Here is an 18,225-nt window from a genome sequence, read left to right as displayed (position 1 = left end):
GCTGGGTTACAAAGCCCTCGCTAATCCAGCCCCTACTGCTGCAATCTCATCTCACATCACCCTCACCACCTTGCCTCTCTGCCTTTGCGAAGGCAATTTCCTCTGCTGGGGAAGTTTGTCAATTTTTCTTCATCTAGCTAATCTTCAGGTCTCAGCTCGATTGCCAATTCTTCAGAGAGGCCTTCCTGACCTTCAAACAAAAGTTGCTTCACTTAAAAAAAAAAAAATCCTATTGAATTATATATTACTGCTTTCTTAACATCATCATACTGACAATTTATTCAACAAATGCCTTCACCTCTAGGCTGTATCCTTCCTTTTAATAATGGAATATATTTAATTGTTTAAACTTTTAAGAAGTTGTGACAGAGATTATCATTCGGCCTGTAAAACCTAAAACATTTACTATACGGCCCTCTGGAGAAAACGTATGCCCATCTCTGGATATGACCATTTTGTCCTCAGGCCAACTGGCAGTGTTCCTAACCCAGGATATACACGTGGCCCATTTGTTATCTTGACACTGAGCAATACATCTAATTCATCTACTTTGACACAGTCATTTCCTGTACTCTATCACCCCAGCTGGCTGCCTTATTTCTTTATTTGGGATGCAGCAAGGAGTCACCAGGGGTTCTCCTTTCCATGATTTTGCACTGCCAGTTTGCTCTTATCTTGCTTTTGCATGATACGTGATGGAGGAATGAAGGGGGCTCATCCAGTTTCCTCTAACCCCCATTCTGGCATTAGTACCCATACGCCAGCAGTACTATATTTTATGAACTGTAAAAATGCTTTTTATCTTGTGCTACATTGTTCTTGCAGAGCTTTCCATTGTTTAACTTGCTTTTCAAAAAAATGTAACTGTAGGCTTTTCGATCACTCTCACTGATTTCTGTCATATTCTTAAATGTTGTATTGTTCGTGCACCATTTGGTTTTAGGGATATTCTTCTATAATTGCATGTAATTTTCCCTGTAATATTTACATATTGAAGATTCATCAGATCTTTAAAATATATATTCTATAGCCATCCACAAAGAGCATGTATGCAAGTTATTCTCTACCTAGTTTGAATCCATATTGGAACATACGATTTCAGAAAAGTACTTCTGGTCCTTGTATAATAAACTTAGGAGACATATAGGCTGATATACCCCTTTCATAACAATGATGATAGATGGAAGTGGTTCTGGACTTCTGGGTAAACACGGAGAATTCAAATGTGTTTATTTCTGTTCCCTCCAACATCACACTAAAATAACAGGAAATAATTTTTTAAAAAGTATAAACCAGAAGAACAAGGAGAACATCAGAGGAGATAAGAGAGGGACAAGTGATTGCAATAAATATTTGGAGGACAGAAAATGGAGGGGGGATTGGTAAATGACTTTGCAAGTGAAGAAAACCACAAACAAAGTATCCGTAAAAGGGGATACCAAGGAAAGGCCAGCTCAGTCCCTCCAAAGTCCCAGAAAGGCTCACGGATCACAAGCACCAGGAACTGAGCAGGATGGAAGAGAGCACTGGATCAAAGTCTGTACAGAGAAGGATTCATCCCTTATTCCTCTGCCTTTGCTACAGGCAGCCAGCTGCCTGTTTGTTTCCTGGAGAACCTGGAAAGCTGCTAGACTCTAAGAAAGGCCTGTGAGATCAGGCTGAAAACAGGAAGACTAAGTGAAAGCCAGCACACTGACTGGTGAACTCCCTGTCCTGCTCCTCAGACACCAGCAGCCAATTTTCTGTGACCTATGCACACCACCCACCCCCAAGCAGGAAGCTGGAGAGGTCATCTCTGGATTAATCAAAGGGCCCTAAACAAGAGTTTAAGATACTGACATTTGGGAATCCCCTAAAGAAAGGAGGGCTGATTATATGAACATCCTTCAGTAAGGCACAACAGCTGCTAGACACAGAGAGCTTGCAATCTGGTTTTTCAGTCCCTCACTTTTAAAGTATGACCATTTGGCTAAGGATCACCAGAAAAGCGAGGAAAGCCTAGAACATGAACGGCAGATCAAAACAAAAAGAAGAAAAGGAACTTGGAGGAAAGAGGAAAACAAAACAACAACAACAAAAAACCGACTATAATTAATTCCTTCAGACGGATAAGAAAAAAATATATTACATTCATAAAACAAGAATAGAATGCTGGAGAAAATTGGACAACCAGAATATAAGAAAAAACTCTTGGAAATTAAAACTATAACCAAAATAAAAGCATTTAATAGAACGGTTGAAAGATAAACGTGAGAAAGTAATAAGCAGCAAAAGACAAATAGATGAAAAATAGAAAAGATAAGAATATTGGATGATCAACCTGGGAGATCCAACATTTGTTTAACAGAAGTTTTAGAAACAGAACATAGAACATAAAAGGGGAAAAATTATCCAGTAGTATAAAAAAATTTCCCAGATGACAGGGTCCTTCAATATCTAGCACAATTAGTTAAAAAAACTCTTGCCAAGATGTACCGCTGTGAAATTTCACAACATATGGGATAAAGAGAATTTCCTAAAATATTCCAGAGTGAAAAAAACCCAGGTTATCTATATCATAGGATTAAGGAATAAGGCACACAGGATTAGGAAAAAAAACGATACTGTGCTCCTTAAGAGCAGTGCTAAAAGCTACAAGACAATGGTGCAATACCTTAGAAACATCTGAGGGAAAACGACTTTATAGAATTCTCTAAGTGTGAAGGTAGCATAGAGACATTTTTGAGCATGCAAAAGGCTTGCTTCCCATGATGAATCCTTTCCTAGGAAAGTGCTAGAGAATGTGTTTTAGTAAAGGAATAAACCAATAAAAGAGATTAACTTGGGATCCAGAAAACAAAGGATCCAATCCAGGAGAGTAGTGAAAAGCAGTTCCCAAGGAGGATACCTGTGAACTAGGCAAAGACTGCCAGTCCCACTTGGAGCTGTAAGACAGGACCTCCAGGCGTTATGTCTCCGGCCGAAAAAAGGAACTGATAGAGTATTCGCTAAGTTAGGCCATTGACAGACAGGATTCAACATTGAGAGGGAACATTTGAAAGTTACAGGTACACAGAAAACTAAGCAAATAAAAAAATAAGACAATTGTTAACTCTAGAAAAACAAAGGATTATTCAAGAAAAGAATTAAGTGTAGTATATTACTTGGCTCCATGTGAATAATAATTTATATAAAAATTATAATGTAGACATTGACTACTAAAATAACTAAAATACTAATATAACAATATTGGGAGAATGAGAGGAGTGTATAAAAGAATTAACTCTTCAACTACCCTAACAGTAAGACAAGTGACTCTATGTAGAACTGATAGGAAAAAGGAATCCCAGCAGACTAGTAAGAAATATAGAGGTAAATAGCAGGAAGAAACTCCCAGCTACAAATGAAAGTGGCAGAAGACTACTGTGTTTTGATATTGGATTTTCAAATATTATTTGATAATGATTTTAATTATTTAATAACTTTTACATTATAAAGATAAAAAAGTTAATTTAATAAACATCATTGTGGTGGCAAGGTGAATGATATATTAGAAGGGAACACGGCTGGTGGCAGTGTTACTTAGTTGAGAAGCTGTTTAGCTGTGCAGGTGAGCTGATGGAGCCATGAACTAAAGCTGTGGCAGTGAGGATGTGGAGGAGGTGACAGCTTTGAAAGATATTCAGAGGGGGTGACTGACAGACTTCTTGTTGGATTAGATTCAGGGTATGAGGGAACAGCAACAGCAGCAGTGGCAAAGATGTACTGGGTACTCACTATGTGCCAAGCATTTTTCTAAGTGAGTTGCACATGTTATCTCAACTAATCTTCATAACAGGTAGCTTCTATAATTAGCCTCATTTTAGAGAAGAGAAAACTGAGGAACAAAGCAGTCGAACAATTTGCTAGTAAGTGGTGGGACCAGGATTCAAACTAGGCGCAGCCTGGCTCCAGAGTCCAAATATTTTCTACTTCCTCTTGAATGACTCCTAAATTTCTGGCTTGGTAGATTATGTGGATGATGGCACCACCAAGTATGACAGGAGAGTATAAGAGGAAGAGGCCACTGGGGGAAAGGATAAATATGTCCATATTTGGTGTATTTAGTTCGAAGTACATGTAAGACATCTGGTGCTAGTTGAAGAGTACTAAGTAATTGATCTTAGGAGCCTAAGGATTAAGGCTGGAGAGCACACGAGAGTCACTGAAGGGTAAGTGGTACACTTACAACAACAGAAGAAAGGCAAGCATATAGAAGAGAGCAAAAGACAGAAGCCACATTGAAGTGGTGGGAAGAAAAAAGAGACTGAGCAGAAAAGAAATGGTCCTAGAGATAAAAAGAGAAGCAGGGGGCAGTAGAGTCGCTAAAGCCAGGGAGATGAGAATTTCAAAATGGAGACCATCTTTAACAATAACAATGCTAAGAATGAATAACATGACAGCAGAGAAGTATCCTTTGGATTTGGAGATTAGGAAGTACTTTACAACATTTTGAGAGAAGAGCTTCAGTGAAGGGTGGATGCCAAACTGCAGTAGATTCGAGGAATGAACAGGAGAAGAAAGCAGACCCTGGAGCGTTTGTAAAATGACATGGGTACACTCAAGGAAAAGGAAGGCAGGGTACTGACTGCTGTTTATCACTGTAGACCTTATAGTAGAATTTGACTTTTAAAATTATTCATATAGTACTTTGATACAAATAAAAAATAACTAAAAACAGAACGAGGTTTAAAGTTTTATTTCTGTAAGATCCAACTTGCCCTGAATTTCAACATCATTCAGGTCATGCATAGTCATTCATAATAAAATAGACTTCCTTTTGCCTAAGAAAGGAAACTCGGAAAGGCACTTGATCTCATCTCATCGGCCTTGTTTCCTCATCTGGGGAGGCTACAACAGACGGTCTTTTCTGATATAATTCTACACTTACCTGTATGCTATGACAATACCTTAAGTAACAAACCTTTACATTAAAAACAAACAAACAAAAACAAAGGCTTCTGACCATCCCCACTAAACTGTAACTTAATCCCACTGGTTTTTGGGAAAAACTGCAGTAGGAAAGAAAAGAACTTCTGAGTGTCAAAAGTGTGGGGCAAACATTAATGGCCTCTGAAAGATTTCTAGTTACTGACAGGAGATTCTGGAGACAAATATTTCCTTGAGAGAAACAGACATTCTTCAAGCATTTTCAAGTAACCTGAGCTTGGATAACCAGGAGCAGTCTAATTTTTAAAAGAATTAAATACCAAAAACAGCTAAAAGCTATTTTGAGTAATAAATAAATCCTAACGGAGGATAGGTGGAAAGGGTGGAGTTATGCTCGTAGGATAAATTCCTAAGATGTTAAACATTCTCTATCACAACAAGGACTTTCGGCTTTATGAGAAAAAAAGAAAACATTTCAAAAATAAATCTTTGTTACTGGAAAATATAAGCAAACACTATTTATCACACATGGCTACAAGCTCTGCACCTATCATTAGATAAGAGTGTGAATTTGCAAATCAACAGCTATACTCTTAGTGACCCAGAAGTGACCTAAACAACAAGGTGTGAGATCTAAGCCAATTTATAACTAACACACGTAGGCACACAATCCCAAAGGTACGGCTCTAACATCTTAGTGGACTGTGCAGTGGCTTTATGGATCTGTAAAAGGCGAGGCTATCCTTTGCAATCATATGAGCAGACCCCTGATTTAGCAACCCTTCCTATGGAACAAAACACGTAAAGGGAAATATATCTGTGGGTTGCTAACGATATGACATTAAAATAGAGAAAAAAGTTTTTAAAGTGTAAAATATACTGTCTACGAATTTAAGAAAGGTTGTGAATTCCAAACAGGCCCAAACGAGGACATTTCCTAAATAAAAACTAGTTCTGAAAGTTTTTATGCAAACTTTTTACTGAAGTGTGTCTTAGATATAGCAAAGTACACAAATCCTAAGTGTACAACTTGACAGATTCTTACAAATCATGTAACCCGCACCCAGACACTCAAATCAAGAAAAAGAACATTATCAAAACCTCAGAAGCCCACCTCATGCCTGTTTCTGGTTACAATTTCAACGTAAGTTTTTGTACTTCATATTAATAGAATTCTATATTAGGCAGTCTTTTGGATCTCGTTTCCTTTGCTCAATTATTATTTGGAATAGAAATCAGCCATGTTGTTGCATGATGTTGTAATTAACTTATTCTTATTGTTTTTTAGTATTTCATCATATGACTACAACATAATTTATTTATGCACTCTACTGTTAATGGACATTTGGGTTGTTTCCACTCTGATGATATTACCACCAGTAATTTGTGACCATGTCTTCCGGTAAATATATGCGTGCATTTCTGTTGAGTATACATCTAGGAGCAGAATTGCTGGGTCATGGGGTATGCATATGTTTACCTTTAATGGATACTATCAGTTTTCTAACATGATGGTACCAATTTACATTCCCATTAGCAGTAAATCAGAGTTCCAGTTGCTCCATACTCTTAGCAACACTTCATACTGTCTTTTTTCATTTTAGCTATTCTTAGTTATTCTGGGGAGTAGACAGTAGCAACATACTGCAGTTTTAAATTTCATTCCTTTGAAGATTAATCACTTTGAGAACTCTGAAATAGGTTTATTGGCTATTTGTGAAGTGCTTGTTCAAGTTTTTTTGCCCATTCTCCTATTGGGCTATCTGCCTTTTTCTTACTAATTTGTAGAAATTATTTATTTGAAAGCAATTTATAAGTTAATTTTGCAGAGAATTCTTCTCTAGAGAGAAATCAGATTTTCATTTTGGCTCTACTTTGTTACTCATTTGCTGGGATGCAGTTAGAACAGGCATATGGTCTACTCATATTCCCTAGGCTTCTCTGAAAAGAATACAAACAAGCAGATAAATCTGTTTACAGGAAGGGTTGTCTCTTGTAATATTATTATTATTAAACTATTCTTTATTTTGAAGATACTAAGGAAAATGAATAGTGAGACTCAGCTATTTGCTATTACTTGAAACATGACATATTTTTTTCCAAGGGCACTTAAAGTTATGAATTCTGGCTATACCACTGGTCCACTTAGAAGCTGTGCTAAAGAAAATATGTTTCAGGTGACTTTTAGGCTTAGAGTCTGAGTACCTGGCTATTAACTAATGAGGGGACATTATTAGACTCAAAATCTATTACACTGCCAATATGGGGGAATTAGTAACAGGGACATCTGTGAATTAATGTCATCTTATAAACAGGCCTTTAGTTGTAACTCACCGGCTTAAAAATAATAAAAATAAACTTCTTAAAAAGAAAGAAAGAATTAGTAACTTCACAAATAAGGCATGGTAAATTCTATTTTTCTAAACAGAGTAAAATAAAAGGATTTTTGTGGATGAAATAACTTGATAAATATTTTCACCCTCTTCTCTAAAAGAACATTCCTAAGACACTTTGCCTAGCTGAGAATCTGAAGAAAAAGTTTTGATCAATCTCACTTTCCAAGAAAAGCTAATATGGATCAAGCTAAAATGTGATAGAGTTAAAAAAAAAAAAAACCAAACCCACACCCCAGAGATAGGTATAAAACTTCAAAGAACAGGTGCCAGCCCTGTGGCCAAGTGGTTAAGTTCACACGCTCTGCTTTGGCAGCCCAGGGTTTCTCCAGTTCGAATCCTGGGTGCAGACATGGCAGCATCCCACGTGCCACAACTAGAAGGACCACAACTAAAAATACACAACTATGCACTGGGGGGCTTTGGGGAGAAAAAGGAAAAATAAAATCTTTAAAAAAAAAAAAAAAAAAAGCATGGCATATTTATTCAATGGAAATTAAGCAGATATTTAAATATGTTAACATTTTAACAGAGACCAGGCTATAAGATGGGTAAATGCTTGTCGTAATGTTAAGGGAAAAAGCTATTGAAATAATTACCTATCATATGTGTAAGTCTAAGTGTATCTGTGTGTATATATGTATAAACCACCTCCTCCTCCAAAAAAGCCCAAGCATAAAAAAGACCTGGAAGGGAGTATATTAAAATGTTAGGATTGTATTTGGTGTTGTGGCTGTAAGTGACTCCTCTTTCTCTATTGTGTTTCTACTGTTCTATTATGAGGATGTACTGCTTAAATAATAGGGAAAAAATCCACAGTAAATAATTAAAAAGAGCAGAGAGGGTAAAAGCGGCATGCAGAGGTATTCTGAATTAGCCTGGTTTAAAGTAATACTTACTATAAACTGTTCGATGTCTCTCTCTAGCCCCACATTTGGCAGATCAGGCATCATATGAGCCACAACTTTGAAACCAGAATCTTTGGCTAGGTGAAATGACTCACATACTGCCTTCACAGTGTGGCCCCTGAGGAAACAAAATTCACCACCTGTTACACAAATAAATGAACAACAAGCTTAACACAAGGAACAGAGAGGAAAAACAATCTCTGAGACATGTAACAGTAGTTCCATAATGCAGAATAATATGGGTAGGGAAAAAGAAATCTCAGAAAGTCATTTTTACATCTCCACCCCTGAGAAGGCCTGGAAGAAAATCATTTTACTTCTGTGATATTTCTCATAAATTCCCTCACGCAGCTACTCAAAGTTCTGGCAGTAAATGACTGGGGTAACAAGAGTTAATGTATACTAAAATTATTTGGTTTAGCATCATCAGCCAAAATAAGCTTAATATAAGCTTATTTTATTTAAGCTTATTAAATAAGGTAAATATCTAAATTTAAAACAAGAACAATGAACTCAAAATCAAGCAGAAGCAGCATCTTGTTATGTTCTTTAAAAATCTTTTGAAATTATTTGTAGAGAGGGAGAGGAAGAGTGACACCTACACACAAAACAGATTTCACTCTGGTGGGCTGGAGGGTCCTTAAAAAAGCAAGAGGAGAAAATGATTCAGTAACAAGGCAGAATCATTTGGGGCCTGCTGGATAATCATCTGAACATTCTAGTGCCACATCCAAGCAGAAAGCAAGCCCTAATAAGAGTCTGGGGGCTGTGAGAAGGATGACTAAGCACTGAAGCCCTGCGTTAATCCCTTTACCACCAAGACATTCCAATTCACCACAAAAGAATCCTAGAAACCACTGACTCTGACCCTGCCCCTTTCTCTCTGCACGCTCCCGTCCATTTCCATGGCTTCCATTTCTAATCTCTTTTTGCTAATGACTTCCCAATTTATCCGTACAGGCTAGGCCTCTATCCTGATACCACTCCCAAGCATCAATACTCTAAAGTTGCACTGTACTGTAGTCAGCAGGCACACGTGGTTACTCAAGTTTATATTTAAATTAATTAAAATGAAAAATTCAGCTCTCAGTTGTGCTATCATATTGGACAGTGCAGGCAGAGAACTTTTCACTCACTGCAGAATGTTCTGTTGGACAGCCCTGCTCTAAAGCAAACCTTCAACTGGTTGTTCCACAAGTATCTAACACTCAGTATATCCAAAATAAAACTCATCTTCCCTTTAAGCCTCCTCTACTTCCCATTCTCTCTTACCCTCATTTCTACTCAGTCACCAAACACTGTCATTTCTTTCTTTTTAGGACATCATTTCTTGCTTAAATTACTGCAACAGCCTCTTAACTGGTCTTCTTTCTAGCTTGCTCTTCTTGATCCACCCCCCATACTGTGATCCCCATGAAGTGACCTTTCTAAAATGCAGATATGCTCATATCACAACTTAGCTTACAGCTTGTCCTTGGATTAAAGCCCAAACTCCCTGGGCTGACTCCTGAGGCTCCTCATAATTTGGCCCATTCACCTTTTCAGCCTCACCTCTTACCATTCTTCTCTCTCACGCTTTACACTCTTACCAAACTAAACTACTCCAAATTCCCTAGATATGCTATGTGCTCCCATCCTCAGGAGTTTGCTCATATTTTTCTTTCTGCCTGAAACAACCTTCCTCCTCCCCACCTGATTAACTCATACTCTTCCTGGAAGTCTCAGCTTAGATGTCATTTTCTTCAGAAAGCTTTTTTAACTCTTTCGGTTTCCACAGGTGCCTCTAGCACAGCCCTTGGTTACTGCAGTAGTCCAACCAGTGTCCCCAGTTCGAGTCTTCCCCTACATGAATGCCTTTATCTCAGGTTTAATCTTTTTCAAACCTGACATCCATCAGATTCTTCCTTGTGCTCAAAATCATTCAACAGACTTCTATTATCCTAAAGGAAAGATTCCATCCTCCTCAGCCTGGCATTCTTCTTGGTTGTTTCTAAGACGTTGACCAGTCTTTACTTCCTTCTCCTAGTACAACCCCCAATCATGTCTACCCAAATCGAATGTGCTGAATTGGACTTTAATGTCATGGACATTAAAGTCCAATTCAGCACATACATACTCCCTGAAGCCTGCCTTTACCATCTTAGGTCAAGGAATCCTGCTGCCTAATTAACTCCTGAAATCTCTTATTTTTCACTAATTTACCAATTAATCATAAAGTTCCTCATACAGTTAAATCTTTCATGTGTATATTTTCTGCTCAAGTTTGTACCCATTGCTAAGCAAACGTCCCTGCCAATTAGCATCTGCTCCATAAAAACTAACCTCTTAAATCTCACCTTGACTCCCTTCTTGTTCCAACCCCTTTCTTTGTTCCCATTCTCCTTGGCCTTCTTTCCTGCTTTAACCTACTGACCTTGAGCCCTGCCTTTTGTTTGTCACATGGGAAAGGCTGTTTATGACAAGAATAAGAGACATGAACATGTTTAAAGGTTACTGGAAAAGAGCCAGTAGAGAAAGACCAAAAATCAAGGAAAGAGGGAATGGACTTAAGAGGACAGGTAGAAGAATGATTCTGAAAAGCAGGAATACTGATACCTCTTTCTCTAAGACTTGCAGGAAGGAGGAAAGGATGAGTACGCATGTGGATAAAATCAGCGGGGGGCCGGCCCTGTGGCAGAGTGCTCCGCTTCTGCGGCCCAGGGTTTCGCTGGTTCAGATCCTGGGCGCAGACATGGCACTGCTCATTAGGCCACTTTGAGGTGGCGTCCCACATGCTACAACTGGAAGGACCCGCAACTAAAATATACAACTACGTACTTGGGGGATTTGGTGAGAAAAAGCATGGGAAAAAAAAAGAAGATTGGAAAAAAAAAATTAGTGGGAGCAGAAGGCTTATGCAAGATCATTTGCCACCACCTTACCTGTTGGTATCTCTGGCCACATCTTCGTAGACACTCTGCACCCCAATCTCCAGCCGTGTGCAGCCATAGGTCAACATGTCACTTAAATGCCGCTTCATGCAATAATCTGGTCTGGTCTCAATAGTAATTCCGATACACTTTGTGAGGCTTCTCTCAGAATATCTATAAAGCAAACCTAAAAGTAAACAAGCTGCTACAGCTTTCGGACATTTGCTCCCACTAAAGGACTATCTTCTCTTAGTCCTCCCAGGACAAGACAGTGATTAAGAGGACAGCCTCTGGAGCCACATGTCAGAGTTCAAATCCTGGCTCTGCTATTTCCTGACTGTACAAACAGGAACGTTATTAACCTCTCTGTGCTTTGATTTTTTTATCTGCAAATTGAGGGTAACAGTACCTATACCTCACAGGATTGAAGTGACTGAACTGGCACACACTGCAGTAATGTTATCATCATCATTATCATTATTCTCCTGCAGTATGCTGCAACCATAATCTCTTTGAAAGCACTGATTTCAACTGTGAAACTCTATTTTTCAAATCCTAGCAACGATTTTTCACATTAAGTGGAAACCATCTGCATTATTTCCCACTTCATATTTTAAAAGTCATGTTAAATAAAAGAAAAAGAAGAGGAGAGGGTATGTATAATGATCACAGGAATAATTTAGATAAAACGTCTTCTACATACACAACAGTCTTTTTGCCAAGCCTATTAATCTTAGCAATAATTTACAAAGTTAGGAATCATTTTTCTCTTTCACTAAAACCAGATATCAGAGTAGTTAGTACCACTTTAGATTCAAGCTGTTTGAGTTAATGGCCTTAATGCCAGCCAAAAATCCAGACATAAAAATGACTTGCTGAGGGGGCTGCTGATGGGAGGCAATAGGAAGTAATGTTTACAGAGGCCATGGTGGCCAAGTACTGTGCTATACACTCCACACACACTGAACACTTCTGTCAGCTCTATGAAGCATGTTTTATTATCTCCATTTTACAGATGAAGAAACTGATGTTCAAAGGAATTAAATATTCTGTCCAAGGGTATAGACTTCATAAAATCCAAGTCAAGATTTGAAGTTGTGCCCGTCTGACTTCAAAATCCTTGCTTTGTATTTCATTTTGGCACGCTGCTTAGACAATTCAGCACGGGACATTAGATTTCTCTCCTTTTCAACTTCTGTGACGTTCTAGGACCCAATAATTCTTCTCAGTGCATCCTTCCACAACTGTCTCAGTTCTTTGGGGAGGGTGAGAGAAGCCTTTCTTTGCCATTTAATTTCCTTCTTTCCAAAGAAGTTCATAGCTATTTCTTGAAAAGTAAAAATCATAAAATTTCCATAATTTTGTAATAACTTCTTTAGGTTCATGCCTTCATTCACTGTCGATAAAAATTGACTTATTTAATATCATTAAGAAAGTTAAGAATCACTGAACTAGAGGACTAATTCTGAAGTCTTTTACTCTAGACATTCAAGCTCTTTGGCCCGGTTTACTAGTGTATTGCATAAGATTTTCCAGACATTCAAACTTTTTTGCACTGTTTATTATTGTATTACATAAGATTTTATATAGGATTACCAGAGGCAACAAGATTAAAGGTAAACAATGAGTCCAAAGTTGCTAAAAGATGAATTGTAAGACAGAAAAAGGGCTCGGATCTTATCCAGTCTTGCCTAAGACAGGATACTAAATCATTTGGTTTCTCTGAAACAATCAAATCAGAAAGTCCCATGCCTCTCAAATAGGTGGTACAAAGGTATGCATATATGCCATACGATAAATGTAACTCACCTTTTTCAAATACCAATTATTGTGTTTGGAGAAAATCACTACTTTTTAAATTAAAACAAACACTCATACACTATGGAGAAAGCAAATTACATGAAGGTTAATTTAAAAAAACCCAAAAAGCAGGAAACTCTAAATGAGTATATTTAAGAAAGTAAATGAGAACGTCTTAGAATCAAGCATTCAAAAAGTATATCACAAACCTCCCTATTAATTGATATTTTTATAAAGCCTATAGTATTTCTTAAAAGGATGCCACTAAGTTAGCAAGCTCAGCAGCACAATAGTACCTTGCATCACTGGGAAAAAACTAGAGGGTAGGCAATTGCACAAATGGGAATTTGTCTAAAGGAAAGAGAAAATTACTAGCTAATCTTTCTATTGCACAGATCATCAAAGGCCCAACCAAGACGCACAGAGGAAGCTGCTGCAAGTATGATAAGGTCTCCTTATAAGTAGTCAGAATATGATATAGGACATGGAGGCAAACCTTATTCTCAAACAATCATTTAACTCCGTTTCAAAAACGTCTTTCCTCTGAGGGGAAAAGTCATTACCTTTTGCAGCAGCAGAAATGGAGAAATAAAAAATTCAATTTTTTAAAGCCAATTTATCTTATATTTACAAAAGGCTTTTACCACCATCTTCTTTTCAGAATTGTATTTTCATCTGAAAAGCAATTAAGCAGAAATTCTTATCAAATTTGAATGAGAAAAATAATGGAGTATTTTTGTGAAGAACAAAATATAAGGTCATCTTTCCTATTAGAACATTGTATTTTTATTAGAATTTTTTTGTTAAAGCTATACTTAGTCTTACATATCACTGAATCTTGCCTGCTCATTTAACAGAGATGTAAAGATAAAAATATAGTTGTTCTTGGGGCTGGCCCCGTGGCCGAGTGGTTAAGTTCGCTGGGCGCGGACATGGCACTACTCATCAGACCACGCTGAGGCAGCGTCCCACATGCCACAACTAGAAGAACCCACAACGAAGAATACACAACTATGTACCGGGGGGCTTTGGGGAGAAAAAGGAAAAAATAAAATCTTAAAAAAAAAAAAATATATAGTTGTTCTTTAATATGCAAATACGTGCATACGGGCTTTCAACCAATCTAAATAAAGTATCTGAGCTAATGTTTTATGGCCTGCTATAATCCTCCAAATCATTTACATAGCCATGCAATAGTATGGCTCTCCTTTAGTACCTAGTCCAACTCCCATATCTTCCAGGAGGGCCATAGACTTCTTGAGTTCTTCGGCATCTGGGAAATGTACCAAACACTTTTGAACGCTGATCATAAGCTTGCAAGAAGCAAAGTCAAGACTTGTACCCAGGTCTTCTGATTCCAATTCCACTGCTTTTTGTGGTATTACAGGGTCATCTTAACTAAGTTTGTACGCCACCAGTGTGGGGTTACGTTGAACCTACACTTTTTCGTATGCCATAGGAGCATCACTAACTATAAAAGATGCTAATGTTCTCTGTGAAGCATAACTTAAGCCAATAACTTATGCTGACAGCATTTTTGTACAAGAAAGTAGGGAATGGGACAATAACCTAGGAATCTAAAAGCAAAAAAATCCAAACGCTACCTTGAAGAAAACAAAGCTCAAATACATTTCTCCTCCTATGACATCTTCCCAGTACCTCTCAGTAACTCTGTGCTCCCGTTCCCAAAGTACCTTGCCCATACTATGAATACACATCTCCCTTGACTTATGATGGGGTTACCTCCCAGTTAACTCATTGTAAGTTGAAAATGTATTTACAGTCACGTGCCACATAACGTTCTGGTTAATGACGAACTGCATATACCATGGTGGTCCCATAAGATAAGTATCAATAGCCTAGGTGTGTAGTAGGCTATACTGTCTAGGTTTAAGTACAGTCTATGATGCTCACACAATGTTGAAATCACTTAATGATGTATTTCTCAAAATGTATCCCCATCGTTATTCCACACATGACTGTAATACACCTAACCTACCAAGCATGGTAGCTTAGCCTAGCCCACCTTAAATGTGTTCAGAACACTTACATTAGCCTACAGTTGGGCAAAATCATCTAACACAAAGCCTATTTTATAATAAAGTGCTGAATATCTCATGTAATTGAACTACTGTAGTGAAAATGAAAAAACAGAATGGCTGTATGGGTACAGAATGGTTGCAAGTGTATTGGTTGTTTACTCCCGTGACTGTGTGGCTGACCGGGAGCTGTGGCTTGCTGCTCCTATCTGGCATCACAGGGGAGGATATCGCTAGCCTGAGAAAACAGCAAAATTCAAAGTATGGTTTCTACTGAATGTGTATCACTTTCACACTGTTGTAAAGTCGAAAAATCGTAAGTAAAGCCATCTTAAGTTGGGGATTGTCTGTATTAAGGAAAATTGCCTTAATAATGGTTGTGGATATGTCTAGGTAGACAGGAAGTTCCTGGAAGGCTGTATGCTTGAATATATTTAGCAGTAAGGGCTTCAGCACTAAAATTTCTCTTTCAATAGAAAAAGATACAAATGAAGAACAAATAAATGAATTAGGCATAATTGAGGACACAGGAGGTCTCTCTTCATTCCCATGGCAGCCTCTAGAAAATTCTACTGGTTATCTTTCCTCTTGCAAAGAGTCAACCCTAGAAGGTGCCTAGCACTACGCCAGGTATTTTACAGAAAAGTAAAAATACAATAGTTCTTATCCTAGATGCTTAAGAATCTAGCTGCATGGATAAGACACACAGATTAAACCAAGAACCACATAAGAACAAAGAGCTAGAAGTGGCAGAAATATAAATGAATACAGATTATTTCTTGAGAAGCATGCCTTTAATTTCTGGAAGGAAGAAAGTGACCTATAAAAGTTATATTTATTATTATTTATTTCTCCATGCATTAAGGGCCCCGACCAGGTGGACACCGAAGGAAGACAGCAACCCAATGTTGAAGTCTCTTTATTATCTTCTGTAAACTGTTTTTTGATTCACTCCCAGAAGGCTATGGCATCAAAGAGCATTTCTCATTATTATTAATCTGTTGCAGTCCTTTTTTAAAATCTGTCATTCATGCAGTAGGATGTGCCTTATTCTGGTCCTGTGTGAAATCTCACCAGAGCTCTAAACCCTGAAAGGCTTATGCAACTTACCTGGACATCCATCCACCTCAAACTCAACCTGCTCAAACCAAATAATAATGGTATGTAGATGAAACATTAATTTTCATTTATCAGGATGCACAAACTCTTCTGCATTTACAGTCCCAAAATGAGTAAGCAGAATTTAAAAACTTCTTTGGAAAGCAAAGACTTGTGTGAATTACCAAATAACATCCGGGGTTATTGGTATAATTCCTCAGCAGTAGAACCACACAACACATTCTTTTGTTGGCTATAATCATATCTGGAAAATATCTCAACAAACTTTTATATTCACGTATATGTTGTACAACGCTGTGGTAGAGATATCCTAGACATAAGAACGATCGCATTGGATGTTTGGGTTGTTTGAGGATTTAAAAATAACTTTTTCTTTTTTCCTTTTTTTGAGATGTGGTCAAGTTTTCTCCTTGGACATTGGTGGTTATGTCAAGAGGATCTATAAAATAATAAGTTCTGCCCGACACAAACTTGAGGAAAGAGAGAGGAACAGAATTTTGATTTTTAAATGAATACTACCTATGAAAAACTAACCTGGTGACACTGTAGCTTAGAGACTAATCAGCAACCCTTGCTCCCTATCACACTGGTTGGCAAACTTTAAGGTACACAAAACCAACCCATAACATTTGATTCTTTCAATAGCTGACAAGAATGCTACCATTTTATACTCCTAATCAGACAGTGGAAGAACCAACAGCAATGCACTATTAATAGAAAAAAATCACGTTATCACACATTCTTTTAACATTGTATTTACATTCTAATTTAAGGTCTATATATAAATGCATTATACGAAAGTTGTTATTGTCAGAAAGTGAATGCTAGATGAAAAATAACTTGCAAACACATCTTTTAGATAAAAATTCTCATTCCAATAGAAATCTTCAAACCATAGAATGTCAGAGAAAGAAGTAATTTCAGAGATAATCTAGATCCACCTATTAATTTTCGTAGATGAGGAAACTAAAACACAGAATAAGTGGCTTAAAACAGGTTATAATGTAGGATAATAACAGAAGTAAGTCTAGAACCTAAGTCTCCTGATTCTTAATGCACAGTTCTTTCCACTGCACTCATGTACAAGATTTACTAAGTACCCTCTGTCCTTAAGGCATTGTGCTAAATATGGGGATCCTCTCTCTTAAGAAGACAGTCCCTATTAAAAAATATAGAAAAAAATGCCTTATATAGAATTAGACAGATGAGTGACCTCAGCATGATGGAGGAGTGTGTGCTGTTCCCTTAGTCTCCTCACCATGAGATACAACGAAAAGGACATTCATTAACCGACAGAGCATATGCGCACAACACAAACAGACATCTGAGAGATCCATGCAACCATACATCTGAAGGTGGGGGTACTGGATCCCCCAGGAAGCAGTGGAAGGAGGTAAGCGGATCTCCTCCCTCTCCCCAGCAGCAGCAACCTAGGGCACAGGACCTCATGCAGCAGCCAGGGTATGACTCTGTGAGGAGACGGGGGAAAAGGCAGTGCTCTGTGGGAATGCTTTTGCTCTCAGAGTTGCTTCCCAGCCTGCACGAACACCCCACACCAAGGCAGCTCAGTCACCATGGGGGCGCCCCCACCAAGCTGAGCAGCCAAGGTGGGCCGCCAGTCAGTGTGGAGCGGGAGCACGGGCAGGAAAGAAGGCAGCCCCTCCCCCGCCACCTCGCCTGGCACACCAGCTCAGCTGGTTGGTCAGGGCAGGGGATCCCCACCAGAGTGCCTGTGCCTGAGTGTGTGAAGCAGTGGTGGCCAGACGCAGAGAGCCCTACTGGCACAACTTCCAACAGAAGAGCACAAGTCTCAGGGGATTCGGTGGGCTCAGAAAACAGAGCTCCTGCCCTCCTCAGTGGTGGCAGGTGGAATGTGATCAGATACTACCATTATACGCCAGCAAAGGTACACCCATCAAACAGCATGCAGAAATACATTAACACTCCAGACCAGAAGGAAAATGACAAGTGTCCAGAAACCAATGCTGAAGGCACAGAAATTTATAATGTAAATGGTAGAGAATTGAAAATAGTTATTAAAAAACTCAACAAGTTACAAGAAAGCTCAGAAAGACAGTTCAATGTCTTTAAAATTAATTTTAATTTTTTATTTTAAATGTCTTTAAAATTAAAATTAATGAGCAGAGGG

General features: G+C 38.2%; 1 protein-coding gene across 2 annotated transcripts in view; it reads right to left on the bottom strand.

Moving 5' to 3' along the window:
- ELP3 (elongator acetyltransferase complex subunit 3) overlaps positions 1 to 18,225 on the bottom strand; it is a 95,535-nt gene that overhangs the window by 48,826 nt on the left and 28,484 nt on the right. For both annotated transcript variants that reach the window (XM_001495587.6, XM_070261279.1), the window contains 2 exons: positions 11,131 to 11,292; positions 8,201 to 8,327 (listed from right to left, as the gene is read on the bottom strand). In XM_001495587.6, the coding sequence (XP_001495637.1) occupies positions 8,201 to 8,327; positions 11,131 to 11,292 (289 nt within the window). The remainder of the gene's footprint in view (positions 1 to 8,200; positions 8,328 to 11,130; positions 11,293 to 18,225) is intronic.

Source organism: Equus caballus, chromosome 2 (assembly GCF_041296265.1).
Source record: "Equus caballus isolate H_3958 breed thoroughbred chromosome 2, TB-T2T, whole genome shotgun sequence".
Classification (NCBI taxonomy): Eukaryota; Metazoa; Chordata; class Mammalia; order Perissodactyla; family Equidae; genus Equus; species Equus caballus.
Note: the sequence above shows the minus strand (reverse complement) of the source record. Positions and strands in the feature narration are given on the sequence as shown.